At 34.4% G+C, this 24133-nt stretch overlaps 1 protein-coding gene across 1 annotated transcript in view; it reads left to right on the top strand.

The window, feature by feature from the left end:
• LOC148952325 (uncharacterized) overlaps positions 1-18654 on the top strand; it is a 289139-nt gene extending 270485 nt beyond the window's left edge. Inside the window, exons 10-11 of the mRNA XM_089088930.1 lie at positions 1587-1709; positions 18443-18654. Of these exons, the coding sequence (XP_088945056.1) occupies positions 1587-1709; positions 18443-18605 (286 nt within the window). The 3' untranslated portion in view covers positions 18606-18654. The remainder of the gene's footprint in view (positions 1-1586; positions 1710-18442) is intronic.
• Positions 18655-24133: the final 5479 nt, after the last annotated feature.

Genomic DNA, 24133 nt, shown 5'->3' on the forward strand with positions numbered 1-24133 from the left:
AGCTCATCAGTTCAAAATGTTACTATAATTTTAATGTTTATTTTCAATATTAAGTACAAAAGAAAATATTTGTCATAAAATTGGTTTAAATTCTCATAAAATTTTGTCACAAATTTTCGGGATTTTTTTAGAAGAAAAATCGAGATCTTATTTTTGAGCTGGTGGCAACCCTGCATGTATCTTCAATACCGAAAAAGGAGCTCCAAATAGTTTTACAGATGTTTCTCTCTATTAATTCTCTCTCTTAGGGGCGATCGGTAACTTGGACACCGCTACACCAGATTAACTTGTGAGTGTCCTTGATAAGACTGTAATTATCTTGTATTTACCAGGAGCATAACCAAATCGCATTGCAATTTATTTGTGTAATTTATTTAGTTTAGTTAGACACGACATCCTTCTGAAACTATTTGATGAAATCGGTTTTGATCTTTTTTGGCAAGAATTATTGCTAGATTCCTCACTAATTGTAGGGAAGAAATTGAGTACCAGGGTGAATTTTACGAGAACCTATGGATTAATAGGTGGTATGCCACAAGATATTCTTTTGGGCTCTATCTCGTTATAATAAACGCATTGGTAACGGAATATCGAGATCTGTGGAAGTAAGTGGATGATCTGTTCGTGCTTGAGAATGAATCAAGAAATGATAGTGTTAATGATAGAGTTATATAATTTTTATAATCGACGGGAAAACAAGTGAACATTGCGATATAAACAGGAAATTTTGGACTTCATTGTTTGATATTTCTATCAAGGTACGGGGTTCCCTCCTGTATGCCTAAACACCAATTCCATTGTAATCATTCTCACAGACCTAGGCACCCTCGCTAAGTAAAAATACCTGTTCCTGAACTGTCACTCATTTTCCCCATTGTTCCAGCTATGATCGAAGTTTCGTTCCCGTTTTTGTACAATGATATAATCATTAAGTCAAAACACAATTATAACATGTAATTTTAAATTATTTGAATTAAACATTGAAACGACTGAACAGATTAGTTGTTTCATAGGGTTTGGGTTTTGTTATTTTCCTTTTCCTTGCACAGCAATAATACTGACCAAAAAAAAAACGTCGGTGTTTTTCCAGTTTGGGACGTTTTTTACTTTAAAATATTTGGATAATTTCACACAAATATAAAAAAAAATTCTTACCAGCGATTCACCTTTTCACAGGATTAGTAAAAAAGGAAACAAGGTTTTTTCAAAGCAAAAGGTGTTGTCTGCTGAAACTCAAATTTTACAGAAATTTTATGCCGATAATTGACTTTTACAGAAATACTACTTGATTAGCCTGAGGTAAGAAAATAATGAAGATGCCCGTGCTTTTGCGAAGCTATTAAGTGATGCAATCAGGATTACTTACTAAGGAGCTGTACAAACTCTGAATTCGGTGAAAACTCCATGCTTCTTTTCTTAAGACGAAAAAAACAGATGCCATTAGGCAAGACGATTGCTAAAATATTGAATTTTATTCGCAAAGCACTATTGCCATGATGATGTTGTAGATACTTCGTATTTTGTATTGTAATAAAAATTTAATCCAACTCCGTAAATATAAAGCCTCTAAATAACATTTATTTCAGGCAAATTGACAGCAATAGATTTATGTTTCTACATGAAGGAACCTTGGACCTGCCTAATCTTCAATACGTCAACTTAATCAAGAATCCGTGGCATTGTGACTGTTCTATTTTGTATTTGACAAGGTAAATCTAGAGAAACTTTTTTTCAATTTCTAGTTAATTCGCCTCTCGTTTGGTGATTAGAAAAATTTTTCCATATCTAAAAATCTTGTCCCCTGAAAGGAACACAAACGGAGGTGCCTATGTACCATAGTCATATTTTCCTTGGACCCACGTCTCCACTCCTTTGAAATTTAATTAGTATGCGATGTAAATATAGATACACATGCTAGTGTTCGTAAAATCGTAGCATTCGGTGGTAATTACCAAAAGATCTTCGTTTTGTAGCGTGAACTAATTTTCCAAGCAATTTTTATTTATATTTTGTTAAAACCAAGAAGCTATTAAGTCATGTAAAATGGCCTCTAAAATACCAAACGTTCATCAAATTTTAAATTAGTATTGCTTTCTCTCAAGTTGTCAGCAGGATATTTGTTCCAGTATTTTTATTAGGAGTGGGGCGAGAGGGGTCTCCATCCAGAGAGTCAAGGGGTATGGGCTATATAATAAATTTTCCTCCAAATTATTGGGAAGAGGGGGTAACAGTAGAATAGATCTATGCAGTTTGCCAACTTTATGTTCCATCCTGTTTATTGCGGCCTTTACGTTCCTTCCGGTTTTTCTGGTAATTCTATTCTAGAGGGGCATTACACCCTTTCAAAGAGAGTGAGTATCCTCTCACATAGCCTTATGCTTCTATGGCCCCCCCCGTACAAACAGGTTTTTTATATTGTTTACATAAAAACACACTCATTGCCAAGAGTAATTCCGAAATTTAAATTAAAAATGTCTTTTTTTTTTTTTACATATCAACACAAACTGTGCAAATAGTACCGACGCACTTTAAATTTTAAATTTAATTTTTTTTTATTTAAAAAAAACGGTTTATATTATTTTTTAATATCCTATTATTTTTTTTATATAATAAGGTTAAATATTTTATTAAACATCAGTTTCGAATCGTTTATATTAGAGATAGCATTTTTTATAATTACATAGAAAAAATGGATAATTCTAACCTTTTTATGGTGAGTAAAAAATATTCGCATTATTAAAAAGAAATTGTCATTAAGTTAAGGAAGAAATTCTTTCCTTACACTAGAACTAAGGGATACTTATACACTTAGAAGCCTGTTGTTTTTAGGAGCTGAAAAAAAAAACCTCTAATTCTCTTATAGGTTGAAATTTACGGTGTGATTTTTTTATATGGATCAATGTTTATGTTAGATGTTTTTTTGAAAAAAGTTACTTGCTTTTTGTAATTTTAGTGTTTTGTTTAATTAAAGTTTTATTTTTTAATGTATTTTATTTTTAAATTGTTTCCTTTTTTAAAATTTTCAGTGGTTTTTTTTTTTTTTCAATTAAATGTTTTTAAAAATAATAACGTCACTGCATCCTTTAAGGTGTGATTTTTTTTTTAAATTTAAAACTTTTGCGTTTTTTTTTTTTTTTTAAAAATATTTATTTTATTTTATATAATTAATATTGTAATTATAATAAAATGTTGATTTTTTTAATTTATTATTTGTTACAAAATCATCCTTTTTTATAAAGATCAGTGGCTTTTTTTTTTATCAAGATCAGTTTTTTTTTTTTAGGGATGTTTTTGAAAATACTTCCAGGCCAGTCTGCATTTATGGTTTGATTTTTTTATCAAGATCATTGGCATTTTTAATTCTTTTTTTGAAAAAAAAAAGTTATGATAGGTAGAGATTTTATTTTGTCGTAGAAAAAACTTGTTTTTATTTTAATTTATTTATTTATAAAACAGATCAAATTTTTTTTAATTTTCGATTTTTTTTTTTTTTATACATATCAGTGGTTTTTTTAGGGGTGTTTTTTTGTAATTATTTAAGTTCCCGTATGAAGTTAATACTATCTGAATTAAAATTCCTTAATTAAAAACCCTCACCCCCCCCCCCATTTACTATAAAATAAAAATTTTTTCCTTATAACCCAATTTAATAAATAACATTGTTAGGTATCCTTTTTATTTAAAGGACCTAATTATCTCATAAGAGGGATTGACTGAGCTGTGCTAATTAACTTTTCCACTTCTTAAATTTCTATTTATGTCTACATTTGATTGAAATCTGATAGTTTTACTTGACTGTCATATGCAATTCTTCTCCATATTGTTTAATAAGGAACGCAAATACTGCTTTTTAAGTTTGAATTTACAAATACAGTCACGGAAGCATGGACATAGGAGGGGGAGGGTGGAGGGGGAGGAGCAGGTTATAAAAGGTCCTCCATCCCAATATCAAAACCTCTTATTTTTAAATAAAGATTTATAAAATAAAATAAATTATTTTACAAAAAACAAAAAGTAATTTTTGCTACATGCTAATTTATTTTTTTTTTTTTAATTTTCTAATATAATTTAACAAATAATAATGACTATACGTTTTAATGAGCTTGCTACAATTCATTAAAAACGACCGAACTATAGTATTTGCTCAAAGACTATGTAAAATTTCATAGATATCCTGAAGAACTCACTCAGATACTCGCGTCAGACACATCTGACCCCCCCGCTGTCTCCATGGCAAACCCCCCTCAAGGATTACCCCTTATTTCAGATATAGAAGACCAGTTAGAATTTGTAAGTATATACATAATTTTTTTTATATTACTATTTTAAAAAAATAAGACAAAATTTTCTCAGGGGCATAGCTTTTTAAAAACTTAAAATTTGTTTTTAAGCTATTTAATTTTCTTTCATTAAAAAAATTAATGATATTTATGGAGTGATTATAATGAATTACTATAACAAAAAAAACAAACCAACTTAAATAAAACAAACGTGGCTATAAAAGAAAAATTTCATTTTAGACAAAAAAACTACATATTTGAAAAAAAAAAAAAACGAAATTTAAAAAAAATTAAAAAATAACGGTAAACCGCACTTTTATAAAGTTATTTTAGTTACTAAATAAATTGATAGATAATTTTATAATTGATAAGATCTATCACCGCCTTTTAAGCCATTTTGAATTCTAAGTAGGGTCGCATGCAAAGCGGTCTTTAATTGGCGGTCTTTAATTAGCGGTCTTTAATAAGCAATTTACACAGGGAAAAAAGGTTTTTTGATAATTTCCAAATATGTCATCGCAGCAATGTTAAAAACTTTATTTGGATGAAGCTGTGTTTTAACAGTTCATTGAAACACGGAGGTGTTTTTCAAGAATAGAATTTGAGACTATTTGAACAGTGTTGTGAAATCCGATACCCCTCCAACTCGGAAAGGGTATCAATCCTCCTATCTCGAAGGAAGCCCCCCCGGTTCCCAAGGGTTCTCCCTGGGAGGGGTTTGGGGGGGGGGGGGGGGAGGGCTCTAAAAAAAAGGGGGGGGGCATCCAACATTTTAATTGTTGATATGGATGGAGAAAAAAGTTCTTCTCTCTTACCAGTATTTATTTAGCCCAGGTCGAAAAAATCCGTTGGTAAAAGACAGAGGAAAATACGGATTATTGAGAAAGTGGCACCACCGAGCTCCGACATATGGAGTTCGTTTCCTTTAACTGAAACCGAGGAGCATCTACTAGTAGAACATACTGCATCAGTCGAACAATGGTCCAATTTCATATACATTTATAATGAATAGGCTCAAATAATTTATTTTGACTCATATTTTAAGTTTTTATTTTAAAAAAAAAAATTTTTAATAAAACAATTAATTTTTTCTCTCATTATCTTGTTCTAACTTAACCTTCTAATAAGACTACATTTTCCCGACAAAAAATATATTTTTTTTAACATGTTCAGTTGACATTATGAAAGACATAAGGCAATGTAACTTTTTTTCTTCTTTTAATTGTTCAGGTGGTGGGACAATGACTATGAGAAATTGACAAAAGTTTATTAACTATAAAAAAAAAAAAATAATGATTATTTTACATAAAAATAAAAAAATTTTTTTTTATTAATATTAAAAATATATCACCCCCAACGGCAGCACCATTGAGTGATGATGCAAGTATATTTACAGAACCAATTCTGTCACCACCAGCAGAGTTCAGGGATGAACCTACACTGGTTATAGAGAACATGGAGTGGCATGAGGGCTTCCTTAATGATGTTTTTGGGGAAATGGCCAGCCTGGAGGACTTAACTTGTGATATTGACATGGTTGAGGACCCAGAGTGGGCAGATAGTTTCATGCGTTAATATTTAGATGATGATGCTACAAGTAAATCTGAACTGGGTCCTCATAACGAAATTCCATCAGAGGACAATACAGGCTGGCTTGACCAATTGTCCCAAAACACCTTAGAATATGTACTAGGGGATCTCATGTCACATCCCTCCAATGTGATTGAACAAACAGGGTCGGGACATGAAAACAGTACTACGTCCCCGGAATTGCCTGATTTTTATCTGTTAGAATCTGCTCTAAGACATTTGCAAACATACAGGGTAGATTTTAGCCGTCCCGAGTAAAACTCTGTCGTTATTTTAACTGACCCCGTGAAAAATCTCCATAGCTAGATCGACAAAATTCGAGCTCTTATTGATAGTCAGATCCAGACATGGGGCGGTCAAGTGTCACTTAAAGCATCAGTCAACCAAAAAGTTTTTTTACACAAGGGGACATCTGGGGATATTTTTTATTTTCATTTTTCGACGGGGAACCAGACTTTTTACACAGGTCTAAACGATTTTGAAGACAACTTTTTCAACTTGGTAAATAAACTAATTTCAACTTTGGATACATTTAGCGAGAGGGGGTGTGGTTCCACCATTTTATACATTGAACGCATGGATCTGAATCTCAGTATATTTAAAAAAAACTTTATTTTAAGAGGAGCGGGTAATCTAAGAATGAAATGTCACCCGGATTTGTTTACTACAGAAGGGGTTCAGGGTTTCAGATTTGACGCAGGACTTCATTGTTTTAAGTATGCATTTTTAGCGGTAGTCCATAGGACATTATATGATTAGTCATCAATGAAAAATCCCGACAAACTTGCAAGTAACGGTGGAAAAAATTTCCCTAAAGTAAATTTTTATTTTTTAGAGTTAAAATAGATTTTGTACTTTAAATAAATCAGCATAGTAGCGAACTAAACGTAATAACGGGTGTTGTGGTGAGTTGGTATCCTTGACTACTCTTCCTGGGTCGCGGGGTGAGAAAAAAAGAATTCACAAGGGGTGTTTTACTCGGTGATTTCACAGATAGGTGAAAATGTAAAAAATTTTGTATGGATTATTTACCAGCCTCCCACAGATGTAAATTCTTATGGTCATTTTTTCCCCGTTACGGCGATAAGTCGACTCCTATGTCAAGGCAAGAACAAAGGAGGAGAATTTTTTTATTGTCCCATGTGCCTCTCCCCATTTAGATCTGAGCGAACTTGTTCAGATCACATGGTACCTTGCAAAATTCACTGAAATCAAAGAATAGAAATGCCGTCAGAAGGCAAAGACATTTTACAATTTAAAAATTTTCAAAATTCTCTTCTGCAATCTGATAAAATGTCTTTGGATTGTGAAACAAGACTGGTTGAGGTATCAGACCCATCAAGGCCAAATATAGTCAAGGAACACATACTAGTCGCGTGTTCCTATGCACATGCCCGTCTCGATGCCAACAATAAAATGCACTTTGAAGAGTTTTTTTTTACTATTGACGAGGAGGGCAGTATGGAAAAGTTATTGGTTTCCTTAATAAAAACTGCAAACAGGGCAATTTCACGATTACGTCATACTAATTACCCGATGACAATGTCTGATAAAGGTCAATTGGCGTTGGAAAAGGGAACAATTTGCTGGGTGTGTAGGGGTGCCCTTGCCCCAAAAGACGCAGTGCAGGACCACAATCACCTTATTGACCCCAATTCAACGGGACAAAGTAACTTTCGGGGGTGGGCTCATATTTAGTGTAATTTAAAAATTAAACAACAACTTTTTCTACCGGTTTTTATACATAACTCTAACTACGATCTTAAGTTTGTGCTACCTGCATTGGCACATATTCAAAGAAATGGAACAGGGGATGATGATGATGATGCATTGGTGATAGACATTTTTACGTAAAAAATCATACCTAAATCATCGGAAAAGTTGCGTGTTTTAGAATTTATTTGGAAATTTGTTGAAGCCGGTGTTGAGTACACGAATAAAATTCGCTTTTTAGATTCCTACAGTTTTTTTCCCAAATCATTGAGCGAATTAATTCAGGTGCAGAAAAACGATGACGGCTGCAACGCTTTCCCCCTTCTCAAGCAACAATTTCCAAATGATTTATATGATTTGTTAACGGTCAAGGGCATCTATCCTTATGACTTTTATTGTTCCATGTCGAGAGTCGCCGAGGAGACTATTCCTTGTATTGAATCGTTTTACGACAGTCTTCACGATCGTAGTTGCATCCTCGAGGAAGACAGTTGGTCTAAAAAAGTTTGTTCAGAAGGCGTGTGTATAAATTTGTTTGACTAACTAAAGCTGTATTTTTCGTGGGACGTGTTAACTCTGTTTGGCATTATGTTTGAAAATACGTATAAAATATATTAGGGATGTCATCTTCATTTGTGTTATTATTATTATTCATCTCATCTAGTGATAGACCTCATCCTGAAAATTAGTGGGGAAAAAATTGGGCTAATCACTGACATTGATCAGCACCTGTTCATCGAGAGGTCCATGAGGGGGGTGTTGTAGGTCCAGGGCACCTGATCTGGGACCCCGCTCCTAGAGAGGAGCCACTATTGGCAGAATCGCAGGAATTGGACCTCGGGCTGAATCCTTTTGACAACATATACATGTGATAATATTAAGGACGATTCATTGAATCTCCATGGCTAAAACAAAAACCCTCGCCTCATATACACACCAGAGACGACAGTAGGGAGGAGACTGGACCGGTTGGATGGTTTTTTGAAATTGATGGGGAGATACCAGTCGAGCTTCACGATTCAGTAAAGGATTTTGTTTTCCCGTGCATCAATAGACCTGTGACTAAGGACTCTTTGAGTCCTCACAATAGTCGTTTAGTCGAGGTGGACGGATTGCATTGGGCACCTTCAAAACAAAAACTTATTGCTTACCTTCTGACGAAAAAAAACATAGATGTACACCATGTAGCTTTAAAATTTATGTGCAACAATGGTTTCAAGGTCACAACGGTTCACCGAGCACTCTAATTTAGTCAAAAACATTATTTGAAAACATTTGCTGACACTTTTGTCGGCAAACGTTCTGAAGCAAAGACGAAAGCCGAAAAAGAAATTTATAATCTCATTTTAAATTCGGCTTTCGGCAAAAAGTGTGAGAGTGTTCGTAATAGGAATCTTTGCGACGTTGTGACCGATCCCGAACAATGTGCTCGAATTATTGCCGATCCTAATTACACTTCCTTTACAATCATTGGCCCGGACATGGTACTTTTGAATAGGAAAAAAAGACACATTGTCCTGAATAAAAATATTGCTGCAGGCAGTGCTATCTTGGAGATCTCAAAAAAGCTCATGTTGGAATTCTACTACAATGTGGCTAGGGTACGGTGGCCGGACAAGGGGCAAGTAGAGGTCTGCTACAGTGACACGGATTCTCTACTGCTCAAAGTAAAAACATCAAATCTGCTTGATGATTTGGCGCACGGTTAAATTATCAGCTCACGGATGGACTACACCAATTGGAGTGTTGGTCTTTACCCTGAGCTAGTAAAACGTCGGGCGCCCAATCAACTTTTATTTTTAAAATCTGAAACGGGTAGCGACTTGATTTCCCCTGGTATGTTTGTAGGCCCGAAGGTGTACTTTATACAGACATACGATGAGGAAATCAAGAAACGTTGCAAAGGAGTACCCACGAGCTATGTGGACAAGAATTTCAATATGGACATTTATAGGAATTGTATTACTGAAAATACAATTCCACGAGCCAAATTGTTGGCAATTCGTTCGTTGAAGTACAAGAACTATACTGTAAATGTAGAAAAAATAGCCATGAGTACCATTTCCGACAAGGTCTATGTTTGTCAAGATGGTGTGACCACCCTCCCCCTTGGACACTATTTAACTTCAGACCGGATCGAATGTACTGCCCACCGTGAAAGTCTCGGTTTAAATAAAGTCCTGTAACTAATTTCCTAAAAAAAAAACCTTTGGGGGGGGGGGGGGCCTCGCGGCCTCGGGGGGGGGGGGGCCTCGCGGCCCGGGGGGGGGGGGCAGCCGCCGCCAGCGCGGGAGGCGCACCGACACCAAAGTTATCTCTCTTTTTTGGACTTAGAGCAGATTTTTTTTTTTTTTTTTTTCAATTGCCCTCTATAATTTAATAATTTTTTCTCTTTAAAAAAAAAAAAAAAAAAAAAATGTTTTTCTCTCTCTATTTAAATTACATTTAAATGTTGTTGTTGTTGTATTTTTTTTATAAATAAATTTAAAAAAAAAAATTATTTTTTAAAGTGATATCTATCTAATTTAATGTTTTTTTTTTTTTCTATGAAAAAAAAGTTTTTTTTTATCTGTGTGTGTAAATATTTAAATGTTGTTGTTGTTGTTGTATTTTTTTTATTTTGAATAAATTTAAAAAAAAAGTTTATTTTTTAATTGTATTTTTAATTTTTTTTATATGCATATAATAAAATAAAAAAATATGATTCTTTGTCTTTTGTCTTGTCTTCTGAAGAACAGAGTAGTAGGGAAAAAAAAATTATTTAGTCATTAGACAATTAGTGTCTACAGTTAGTTGTTCTCCAGGTGAACTGTTGAAAGGAACATGTATCAATTTAAAACCCAATTCAGATCGTTTCTGTATGGGCCCTCAATGTCGGGCAAAACAACACTCTTAACTAAAATAATAAAAAATTGTGATAAAATGTTTGCCGAAAAGCCGAAAAAAATCTACTATTGCTATAGTATTTGGCAGGAGTCGTACAATAAAATAAAAGCAATTGCTGCCACCACCACCACCATGGGATCGATGATGCAGATACAGTTCATACAGGGACTTGATGTTTTCAACATTATTGAACCAAACTCTTGGCTGATCATTGACGATCTGGCTGAATCCATTGAACAATGGTCTCAGCAAATGTTGCAATTGTTCACGGTTCGTTCTCATCATGAACATATTTCTGTTACTCTGGTTCTACACAATCTCTTTCATCAGAGCACATGTATGCGAACACTTGCTTTGAACTGTACCTACTATATCATCTACAGAGTTGTTCGTGATTCTCGCTCGCTAATAACCCTCAATAAAAAGATCTATCCAGGAGCCCCTAAATTCCTGCTCTCAGCATACAATCAGGCAACTAATAAACCCTACGGCTATATCCTACTTTATCTTAACAAAAAGTCCTCTAATGAGCTACGTGTTGTTACAGATATTTTAAACCCTGAAACTTCTTAAGACATACCGGTGAAGGAGAAAAATACATCTTATCCGCGATAATGACAATGAAGAACAGACCGGTCACTATAAATTTGTTTTCTTCTCTTAGACCTTCTTAAAATAAGATTATAAAGGAACTACAAAAACCTTTACTTGAACCCGAGGTCAGTCCAATCATATATGACATTTGTTTAAAATTTACAGAGGGTAATGCTCAACTGACAGAAGTAGTTAATCAACAGGCAAAGCAACATCGTTCAATTGTACGTACATTGGCCTCTAAAAAGAAAGCAAGTAATTTTAAATGAAAACAACGTATTCAGATAGGTGGTAGCTTTTTCACACTTTTACTTCCAATAATTGCAGGACTTGTAAACAGTTTTCTCTAGTGAGAATGACAAAACCCTCTAAATTGACTCCCTTAGAACTCGTTCTCTTGCCCGTGAAACACTTTGAGGACAATCTGTGTAAAGTCATTAACAATGACACTATTGAGGATGATAAAAAACTGATATTACTTCAAGATGCACTTCGTCAAGTTGGCAAACACTATAAATCGAAGCCCACTTCTGACCTTACAAGAGAATCATATTCTCAATAAACACCTGCTGCTGCTGCTGGTGCTGGAAAACAATAAACCAAGGTTGAATGGTTTAAAATTTTTTTTAAAATTTCAAATCTATGGCCCAAAAAATATCTTGAAAAACTAACACGACTCCTAATCGATCTCTTGGAAAGTGATCAAATTCAAGTTGAGACCAATGGGGAAAGTATTATAATTCAAGGCAAGAGCTATATTCTACTTTATTTAATCTATGAAATGTTTACAAATAGTAAAGGACTATTATCATTTGACACACGTCTATACAACTTTCTAAATACATTACATTTCCTCATAAGTCTTTTTAACTATATGCAAATTCTTAAAAAATTAAATGAACGAGCATCATCATCATCAACATTAAAATATTAACTTTAAGCAGAAGAAGATTTTAAATCAATTTTGGAAAATACTAGCACACCACTTATAGCTAGACACAAGCGAAGACCTATCAAGTCAACGTCTCCGTCACCAGCAGCAGCCCGTATACAACAGGGTAGCGGACGTAACACAACGTGTTTACGTTCGAAATGGCTGAAGTTCTGAAAGGTGCTTATGAAAATATTGGCGAGGCGGGGAGTTTAAGTTCCCCCGCAACTCTTTCCAAAGTCACGGGTGTTCGCACTAAAAGTGTACAAGACTATCTAAAAAATGAACCAAGTTACACTCTGCATCGGAATCAAAGACTTCGTACCAATCAATATCGACAAACTAAAGCCTTTTAACCATTGGATATAATGCAAGCAGGTCTCCTGACTCTAGACGAGCTTCAAAGACGTCACAATACACCGTACAAATATATTCTACTTGCACTCAGTGTTTTTAGTCGCTATGCATATGCAAGTCCATTGCGATCAAAGAGAGGTGTTGAAGTTGCTCAGGCCATTGAAAGTATTATCGAAAAGGATTCATATAAAAAAATTCAAACGGATCGAGGTAGTGAATTTGTTAATCCCCATGTTGCAAAAGTACTAGAGAAATATAGTGCACTGCTCTATCATAGTCACAGTCCTATAAAGATTGCATTGGCCGAACGATTGATAAGAACTAATCAACTTTTAATTTCAAGATATTGTACATTGAAAAATTCACCGGCTTTTATTCATGATCTGGATAAAATCATGTTGATTTATAATCAACGACCTCATCGCTCATTGTCCAACTCTACACCAACGGAAGTTCATCAGTCGGATCATAATACAATTGACACCTTTCTTAAACAGTATTCCAATGAATCAAAAGTCAAGAAGAAGAAGAAAAATAAATTCAATGTTGGTGATACTGTTCGAATTAATAGAACAAGTAATGTTTTTGAAAAGCGGAATTACTTGTGGTCCACTGAACTTTTTAAAGTGGCAAAAATCCTAGACACTAAACCCATAACTTATCGCCTGCGTGATACCAAGGATGAAGGGATTCTCGGCGGCTTTTATGACTATGAATTGCAAAAAGTTAAAAATGCTAGTGAAATCTATCAAATTGAAAAGATATTAAAGACACGTACTCGCAGGGGTAAGAAACAGTTACTTGTTCGCTGGCTAGGATACAACTCTGATTTTGATTCTTGGATCGGTGTTGAAGATATTGACAAGGACTCATGATTTCTATATAACTTTTATGTCCAACGTTTCTGATCCTCTCTACAATGACTTGAATAGGACAAGTGATTTTTGGACAAAACTCTAACCCGCCATCAAATTTGACAGTGCATATGAAGTGGCTCTTGTCGACTGTATCCTCAAAAATACATATGACATCCTGAGAAAGGATCGCGTGTTTGATATAAAAGTTATACCATTCGATTGGACTATGAAGGGGTTGGGCTATGTCGACTATGAATGGGTTGAAGCACTTAAATCTAGTGACTATCCACATGTCAGATTGAAATATATTGAATATGATAACAGGGGGGATTTGTGTCGTACAATCAATAGAAAAATCTCATATCGTCGGAATGGTACATTCCATTTTAATTATTCATTGGAACATGATAGGATTTACAGTAGCTCACCTGTTGACACTGAAACAATTATTCTCAATGACAATTTGAGAGATGTTCTTGGCTTTAAACAGAATATGATCCATGGGAAAAATGCTGGCGCTGTGTACGGGATGGATCAAGTTATTTTTGCTGATTATCCACCTGGTTTTGCCTCGGACTCTTGAATATTTCTCTATGCATCCTTTGTGGAAACATCGAGAGTTGGTAATTCAAATGTCCCCCTCCTACGTGTTCTCGAACGAAGAACAAGTCATGAACTTGTTCATCACTATAATATAAAACATCTTCAGTATGTTACTTTAAACAATTCATATTTGTAACTCTTTCAGTTAACACTAAGAAGTGAATTGGGTGATCCTCTAGAAATAACAAAAGGCCTAGCAGTGATTACATGTCATTTTCGACCCATTGTCAACGACGGTACAATCACCTAAAAAATGAACAATAGAAGAATTCCATTTGTCTGTCCCGATATCGATTGTTATCTCGGTGCTTTGAGTCCACGTCAAATAGGCAATGGATTGGACTATTACAAGGGGCGTACTACAATGTCTGGCTATGGTCTTGGTAGCTGGTTTGCTAGGCTATTTCGTTCTGCACTACCCCTTGCCAGAAAATATCTTGTACCTGCTGCATCAAATTTTGCTGCTTCCACACTACAGGACTGGGGGTCGGGCAAGAATTTCAAGGAGAGTGTTAAGGAACATATTAGATCTTCAGCAAGAGCCGTTGGTGAACAATTAAAATCTCGACAAAATGGGGAGGGATTGAAAAGGATGCGTTCGCATCATTCACTCATTAGTCTCCACCCAGGCAGGAAGCAAAGGGCATCAACAAGGACTTTGAGAAATAAAACAACGAAGGCCAATAAGCAGCAGCAGAAGAAGAAGAAGAAGAAGATTGTCAGATCAAAGAAGGATATCTTCTCTTAAGATGACATCTCCCCCCCAAGAACCATATCCATCACTTACTTCCTCAGTGACTTTCTTCGATTCTGGAAACATTGATTTCAGGGTCAAGTAGGGCTACTATGAACAGTTTCATCCCCAACAACCCCTCTAGTAAAATATACACTTTCAAATATTTTCAAATAAATAATATTTCATTGATTTGTCGTCAAAATTTATTGATTTAAATGTTGTGGTGAAGAAAAAGTCAGATAATACAATTCCAAATGCAGGTGATGGTCTCTCCTATGAAAACTGTATTCTACACAACCTATTCAAACAAATTAATGTATTTATTAATGGTACATTGGTGAGCACCAGCAATAATTTATCAAACTATGCAAGATACATACAATTTATGATGATGACGCCGAAGGTGTACAAGGAGATGAGAGGACAATCATCGGGCTATGAATATCGAGCAGGTGTTGATACTGACGGTGAGTTGACTACAGCAGTGACCCAGGAGTCTCATCTAGTTGGAAAATTAAATCATGAGATATTCAATATATCCCAATGGCTACCCCCCAATGTTAAGATTGACATAAAGTTACAGATGGCCCCATCGAATTTCATTCTGAGAAAAACACTTCCTGCAGCACCCGATGCAAATGTCATTATCACATCTGCAATTCTCCACGTCCGAAAACAACAGGTTATGAGCTCTGTTGCATTGGCAGTTGAAAAGCTAAGAGCCAATGGCAACAACATTAAACTTATTGTTTCCCATACGATAACCAATCAACGTCACAGTGACACCGGTTCTCATAGTTTTAGCGATTAATCGTTTATCAATTGAGAAATCTCATCAAAATTGGCTTTGGTCTTTGTGAAGAGTGTCAGCGCCTTTGAATCCTGGACTGAATCTTCCCACGATTTTAATTTTTTCGGTCTATCTAGCCTTGTGTGCAAAGTGAATGGTATTCCACTGTACACTCTATCATTTGATAAAAAATCCTATAGAACTCTGTACGAGTTGACTATGCAATCCCTAGATCATGACTCTCAACTATTTGAAAATGGAATAACTGAATCAATGTTTTCAAAAAATCATGGGGTTATTGTTTTGGAATTGTCAGGGACTCAGGATATGAGCATAGTACGAACAGGGAATGTACGTTTAGAGTGTACATTTGCTAATGCTTTGGCTGAGAGTATCACACTAATAGTACCGTTCTACTTTGATACCTTTTAGGAAATCACAACTGACGGCAGTGTTCTACTAGATCTTGCACCATGAACACAAACAAAATAATTAACGTATTTAGTATGGATCAATACATGTCCCAGTACAAGTCCTATTTCATACCCTCGGACTTCATTTAAGAAATTCCAAGTGTTAACAATACCCTAATCATTGTTAATCGTAGTCCATCAACTTTGAAGACCGGTCATTGGCTATGCATCTTTCAAACAGCGAAGAATATTGAATTTTTTGATCCTCTTGGCCTATCGTATAAATTCTACGTTCCATACATCAACAACTTTATTGAAAGCAGTGGGAAAACCATTATTCAAAATCAACGAAGAGTACAGGATTTAACAACTAAGACATGTGGCTTTCATGCACTACTCTTTTTCATGTTCAGATGTCGTGGCTACACCTACAAGCAGTTTCTCAAAATCTACGTTGACCTAAATAGATTTAATTAATTTATTTTTTATAATGTTATTAAAATTTTTTTTAATATTTTTTTTTTTTCCATAATAACAAATTTTTAAAAATTTTTTTTTTAATTTGTTTATTAATAAAAAAAAAAAAAATTAGATCAATTATAAAAAGAATTTTATACTCTTTATATTTAATAAACTACTAGTTATTTTTCAACGAAGACTAGTGCAGGTAGATTATTTGAATTCACAGTGTACTGATTCTGATGTACTGCAATGTCAGGGTCACATTTTCTACAGTAGAGCGTGACTTCACTCTTGTCATATCTCTTTGTATAGTCAATGATACTATTCTCATTCATTCTATAGAATTCACATGATTCAATTTGCGTATTTGAAGCAATTTCACAAACAGTGTCCTCAAGTGTCGAATCACATTCTGTCACTGCCAAATAAAAATCAGTGGGTTTATAATCAAAACACCCAGTGTCTTCACAACAATGACGTAGAAACAATATTCTCTTGTTGTTCCAACAGTTGAATCGTTGACCTGGTTCCTCCTCCCTGAACAATCTAAAACCACGACGATACCAATCTCGTAGCAATAAACTAAAATCCCGGTTAGGATTCTTTCCAATCATACCGGGATATGTACTCTTCCACTGCTTGCATTTTTCATAATGACAATTGGAGCATAGGTGACCTCTAGGATGAGAGTCAAACACCTCTTCAAGACAGGAATTACAACCTTTAATTTTTACAGCATATCCTCTATGAAATTTACACGGGTTGCATAATCTACACTTTTCATCATACTCCTCAATCATTGTGCAATTCTCGCATGATGACCAACTGCCCAGTGAGTACATACATAGTGGACATGTATGAAACAATTTGTCATGTGTTAATACTCTCACTGCCATAATGAAACTGAGCTATAAAAGTCAAAAAATTACCCGAGATAGAGAGAGAGAGAGAGGATTAAATCCTCCTTTAGCACTATATGTCTTATGAAAAAAAGTAAAGAAATTATAAAAAATAATTTTTAAAATAAAATCCACAAAATAATATTTAGGCGTCTTGATCAATATATCAATAAATTGTGTAAATGCAATTGGACCACGATGTAGAAGCTTCATACAATAGTCTAATGATGGAGAATCAGTTTTTATTATATCGACAAGAATTCCCCGAGAAAATATCTTCCTTTGAATAGACAACTCTAGAAAATCATCATCTAGAATCAAACGTTTGTCAATAAGAATTAGATTCCTCATGATTCGATCTTTCTCGAATCTATCCATTTTTTAGAGTCCTAACTCTCTCTCACAACCAACTTCAGACTAATCAGAATCTCGTTTTGTACTCAAAATATACGCTAGTCTACTATAGAAAAAAAAGAAAAAATACCATTGATTTAGAAACAGTTTTATTGAACATAATTACAATAATAATATTCACTAATGCATTTTGTTCTCATCAATATATTTCGATAGAACATCTAATGCTGACCGAAGTTTATTTATATGGAGAATATTTACTTTTCCAGCAAAACACAGCTGTTCCTCCTGCTTAAATTTGCTTAATGATATCACGTATATAGCATACATAGTGTCCCATTCAAGACATAGTCTACAGCCAGCAGTTATTTCCACAGCCACATTGGGTACTTTTATATCGTTGCTGCTGCTGCTGTCGGTTCCATCATTAATCTCCAATAGTGTAAATGCACCACTCATTTTTTCTCCACTAATATCCTCTCAAATAAAAAACTATTCTCTTTGAATTCAATTCTCTTACTAATATGAATTGTAGTGAAAACCGTTCCTTATATTCAAATCCTAATCGCCAATCAAGTTATACACGTTCCTCTTGGCAAAGAGTGTGATGACCTGTAACTACTAGAAAAACCTGTTTGTACGGGGGCGTAAGCAAAGCATAAGGCTATGTGAGAGGATACTCACTCTCTTTGAAAGGGTGTAATGCCCCTCTAGAATAGAATTACCAGAAAAACCGGAAGGAACGTAAAGGCCGCAATAAACAGGATGGAACATAAAGTTGGCAAACTGCATAGATCTATTCTACTAGTAACTAACCACCCCCTCCCCCCGAAACGATGCCCCTCGCTGTTAGGTATATTTTAGAAAGATATTCATTTTCGTTATAATAATACTAAAACCAAAAAAAGAAATCTGAAATTTGAAATGAACGAGATAATTTTACATGGAGTTAATCATAGTTTTATATGGTTTTGCAGATGGCTTACTGACAACCAGGATAAGACATCTAATTATTCACCCAAATGCCGTGGACCTGGAGAGCTAGGAGGGAGAGCTGTCCAAGATATGAACTTCAACGAGGTCTGTGACGGTCAATGGGCTTCAATGATGAGTATACGTTCAAGGGTCAGGGCAGGCTAATTTTATGTTAGTGCTTTTTGTTTGATTTTCAAATAAAAATTTAGCGATAATTTAATTAGCCCTGTATGCCTTATTTATAGACAGTGGGAAAGAATGAAGTACTTTATGTACCATACCTTATGCCCAAAGAGTACCATAGCTTTATTCCCTAGGGCTTTGAAAAAGAAATTAAATATTTAAAGCTGTCGATGGATGGGTTAAAAATTCTTAGGGGTGAACCGAGAATAGTAAATTTTCCACTCAATACCTAGGAACCCCTATTATCAAAAGCTCTCTTCGAGATATAGCATATGCTGTAATCATCATAAGTTCTTCTCATCAGAAAAATGAGTGGCAAACTGCCGCCGGTGGTTTCCCCCAAAGTGGGTCTTTTTATCTCGTCAAGCCCGAAACGAAATGGTCTATCTCATTCAATATTTTTAATGAGTTACAAATTTAGGAAGATGTCTTTTTTACTTATTAAATTGAAAAAAGCTTATCCGAAAAAGAAATTGGGGACTATATAGTAACTATGAGGAAACTAAAGGAAAGAGAACTGAGTAAGAAAAAAAATATGCAAAAACTCTGTGGTGGCCCAAAATTGGCTACCTGCCAATAGGTTTTAATCCTTCATAGGGGCAATATGAGTTCTAATTTGTGACTGAATGGCCCCTTTCCATTTTTCCACAAACATGTTTTCTGTATGATTTTGTTGGAGTAAAAAAGAAACGAGTTCTCCATAGTAATGAATTATAAGTAAATGGCGTCCCTTATCAATAAAGAAAGCATAAGGACCTAAATATTGATAGCATTAAATCAAAGAATCAGCTTTTTATTCCAAATATTTATTTATTTTGAGGTTTAAGTTAAACATCCTTGACTATTAGTGCATAGGGAAGTTCATACTAGTTCATAATTATCGAAAAAGAAGGAAAACGACTTAAAAAGGGAGCAATTCCAATAAAAACACCGTCAAATTTAGTATGAATGAGCACCCATGAGCCGATATATATAGCTCCTATAATAATAAATTATTAATCCTATCTCATTTTTCATAAACAGGCGATTGTTTTGCACATTTTTTGCATTTTTTTTCCTTTTTCCTTTTTATACACTTTTACTTTACTTGACATACTTTTTTCATTACCTTTAGAAAAATTTTTCCCTCTAAGCTTTGTTACCCATCAAAAACCAATCTGAGTGTGTTGAAACACTGACTGTTTTTTTCTTTTTTTTCGTTAAAAAAAAGTATCATTTTCATAAGATTATACCGCTTCATGAAATTTAATTAGCCTAAACAAATAAAAAAGATGTTTCAATTAAAAGTAAGGAGCAAGTTTAAAAATTAAAATGAACTGAAATCATTTTGTATATAATAAGAACTTCCCTCTTCTCAACTCCTCGCTCATTAAACTAAAAAATTTTAGTGCTTGAAAAAAACCTTCTTTCTCCAATTCAATAATCCTTGTGCTTGTGCTACTGCATAAGTTCGGGTGGAAAAAGAGGGATATTATTGTCCGTATGGATAGAAATTCTGTATGACTTCTGACCTTCTATGTGGCGGAAGCCATCACATTTAACATAAATGTATAATGTATAAATGTAAATGTATAAACAAATACATTTGTTTAAATACATTTAAATATTTTATATAAATAGAAAAAGAGAAATATTACCATTCAAAATTGCTGAAAACAATGTTCCAAGTAACACTCACTAACCCCCCCCCCCAAACAAAAAAAATTCCGGCTTAAGATCTTGGCCCGCCTTGTATTTTCTACCTCTGTGTCGGTAGGCATGGGAATGTAGTGTTTTATGCTACATAGAGAAATATTAGTTAACTCCTACTCTCCCCTCCCATCTCCTTCTAATGTGCTCTCTTAGGCATATGCTCCCACCCCTACCAAGACAATGACGCACCTCCTCCCTTTATGATAGCTAATACGCAATCGCACATTACTAAACATTATTTCATAAAAAATGAAGTGAATCAACTTAGTTAATCCAGTACTGCCACCTTGTGGCATTACTTCATCTGCAACTGGAAAGCATAAAATATAATTTTTTTTTAACTTTTAAATCAATTAGCCTCTTAGAATTTTAAATTGATAGCATATTGGTCTTCTTTGGAGCAAAATCGTTGTTTGGTGCCTTAAAATGGTAGAAAGCAACACTTTCATGTGGCAACTTTCTCTATGCTCAACGAACTTTTAATTTACGTTTGAATGAGCTCTCTCAATTTTCTAGGACCTTTGACTTGATTCGATCATCCCTGGTAAAAAAAAAAAACACATATATTCACGATCTTTCTTGTGGGGAAAAAAAAAATGCAAATTCCACTTTTTGTATATTGGAGCTTGAAATCTCTACAGTAGGGTTCTCTGATATGACTAGTCTAGTAAAATTGTTTTCGCCATGATCGCTTGCTTTGAAAACAACAAATAAACATGTATCCACGATTTTTCTCCCGGAAAAAAAATACAATTTCTACAATTCATAGATTGGAGCTTGAAACATCTACGGCTAGGTTCTGTTAAGTGATGAATCTAATAAAGTTATTCCCACTGAGATCAGTTGCTATTTTTGGGGTATTACTCCATTTTCTCGAAAAGCAGGCAAATTTTCTCAATTTTGTAGCTTTTGATAGGCAACAATAAGCTGAAAGAATTTTATATATTTCGAATCAGCATAAAAAGCCAATTCTGTCAATGTGACATTTTTTTCAAGATTCAGTTTTTATTTTTGCTAGAATATTGGCCCGAATCGCTCTTCACTTGCAGTTCGTTATTTCAAAGATTCTCATGTGATAAAAATTGTATTTGAACCTGTTCATTTTATTCAGTTGAATTTAGGTAACAAAAGAAAGAGGGTCAATTTGACAGGTAGATTGCAAGAATTCGGTTTTTCTTTTGCTATTTTTTAATTTTTTAAAATTTTTTAAATTTTTACTGGATAACATGAAGAAACCGAAAGTGAGAGACAAGGTTACGTGCATGGACTGTGGGTCAAACTTTGACTACGAGTGGAAAAGAAGGCATGAAATTTCTAAACACAATGGAAAAGCAATCAGAATTCAAATGACAGAAGCCCGGCAAAACCTCTTTGAAGCAAGTGTATCAAGGACAGTGAAAAAATCTCGATTACAAAATGAGTCTGAGGTTGAGGTGGATGCAACAGTTGAGAAGGACAGGAAAGATTTAGCTATATACCCCGAATTTGTCTCCCAGGGTTAGAGTACTTCTGAAGACGCTGGAATAGCTCATTCCGGTCTAGAAGTAAGTTTTTGGCTATGACTCTAGTCAAACATAGTTAAAAACTCGGCTTGTCTGCAAAACTTTCCACGGAGATGTCCCCATAACATAATTTCCTCTTGGCAAACGCCCCCATGGCAAAACGTCGCCAAACATAAATTTAGTAATTCGCCTTGGTCTTAAGGGGCATTGTCGTTAAATAGCAGCCGAATTTGTTTTTAAAGTAAAAAGAAGAAAAGGTAAATTTAAAAAGTGTTATCATTATAACTTTCTTCGATGTTTTTTTTTGCGTATATATTATGGTGGTTTCATATGTTAAAGAAAGTTATAATGATAGAAATCTTTCTTTAGGTTTTGTTATTGTTATTAAATTTAATAGTTTGTTTTAGTTCCTTTTTGGGGGGGGGGGCATGACGGGTCACTATTTGGAAAAGTTTTATGAATTGGTAAGAGATAGCCACCGTAAGAAGAGTTTCCTGTGGGGGAACGACACCCTTTTCTACAGTTAAGGCAAGTTTTTTATAATGGAAAAGTTTTAGGTAGTGTATGGTGACTTATTGTGTGTCCAGTTTGGCTGCTAATTGATATTAAAAAAAAGTGTAGGTGACGCATAAAAGTTAAGAATTAGATTTGTTGCTTAAAGTAAATTTGTTGTCACTGAGAGGAGAGGAGGTGGGATTTAAAAAAAAATTAGGCGTATTGTTGAAGTAAAAACAAGACCAAAGACTTCGATGGGATCCCAAAAATGGAATATTTATTGGACTTCTTGGTCCAGACAATCGGGTTTGTAAATTTCCGGTCTTCGCCAGACCCGTAAGCATGTTAGCATTTATCACTAATCAACCGCTTGAAAATGTAAAAAAAAAATGATACCAAAGTGGGGTTTTCGACTGATTACGACCAAACGGCTATTCCGCTGAGAAGACAAAGTTCAAATATGGATTTAGCAGCTATGTTTACGCCTAAATATCATCTCCAGTCGAAATCGAATTTAGAAAAAATCTTTTACTTTTACTGAATTCCCGATTTTAGCAATTCCGTGCGAACTACTTGTCCGGCAGGAAAATAAAGTTCAAAAACAGATTCAGCGTGTTTCATTACCCCTATATCGAAACTCTAATTAAGATCAGAAAAATATTTTTATCAATTTTGGCCGGATTCCGGGCAAACTAACTGTCCGGCAAAAATATAAAGGATGAGCAAGTATGGATTCAGTATGCAATTTTACTCTATTAGTAGTATCCATGTATAAGGTTTCAACCCTACATTAAATCCTACAAGAATAAGGTCAAAAGTGTAATAGATTGAAAACCTACATGAAAATATACATTGGAATTGCGCAAGAAAAACCCATGCTTGAGACATTAAACTCACGTGTGAATATTTTAAAAGTTGGCACACTATGATGCATGCTATGAAACTAAAGTCGAGGTTTTTTTTTAAACTTGGCAAGGTATAATATGGTCAGGCATGTTTTGAGAGTTTGGTCGTAATAATAATTTAAGCATACAGGTTTTTTTTTCTGTTTTTGTTGTCAATTGCACAATGAATGTACGTCATGGGTTCACGTGTACATTCTTAAAAAAAAACTGGTATGATATGAAGTAGTCAAACATGTTTTGGGAGCACGCACGAAATTATGTGACTCAACATCCGTTTTTTATTCATTCTTGAAACCCCGTATAAAATGTTCATGTATTGGAATTTAATTTTCATTATGTTTTAACACATCGAGCATAGTACACTGGATTTTATTAACTTTGTAACAATGGATATTTTTATTTTCAATGTGAGTACACTTTCATTATATATTTCCCAAAAAAAAAATCATTTTACTAGTAAATTCAAATTTCAAGAGGACTTAGCCCCCCGCCCTTCCAACAATACAAAACCTTAGAATATGATGAGTATATTCAATAGAAAACGTTAAGTATGCTTTTTTCTATTATGTAAATAAAATCTCTCCTCCACAGCTATGTTTACAAGTTTTAATTGTTTGGAAACAGTTATTTTTCGTTCAAAAATGTCCTTTTCCCATCGTGTATCTAAAACGTGCTTTCTTTTTCCGGTTTGAATGAAAAGCTTCGGTGTTACAAAGAGAGTGACAGTTTTGGGACTCAAATTTCACACGCTATTGCTATAATAAATTAATGGCATATGCTTAATGAATTAGCAACAAGAATGTTCCTTGACAAAGAGAGAAAATTCTATTCTAGTCTAATTAAAGGAAATATATTTTATTTTCAATTGTACTCCATGATTAAGAAGGTTTTACAATGTAAAAAAAAGCTTTATAGT

Source organism: Artemia sp. Qi Xiang Cuo, chromosome 5 (genome assembly GCF_049724085.1).
Source record: "Artemia sp. Qi Xiang Cuo chromosome 5, ASM4972408v1, whole genome shotgun sequence".
Classification (NCBI taxonomy): Eukaryota; Metazoa; Arthropoda; class Branchiopoda; order Anostraca; family Artemiidae; genus Artemia; species Artemia sp. Qi Xiang Cuo.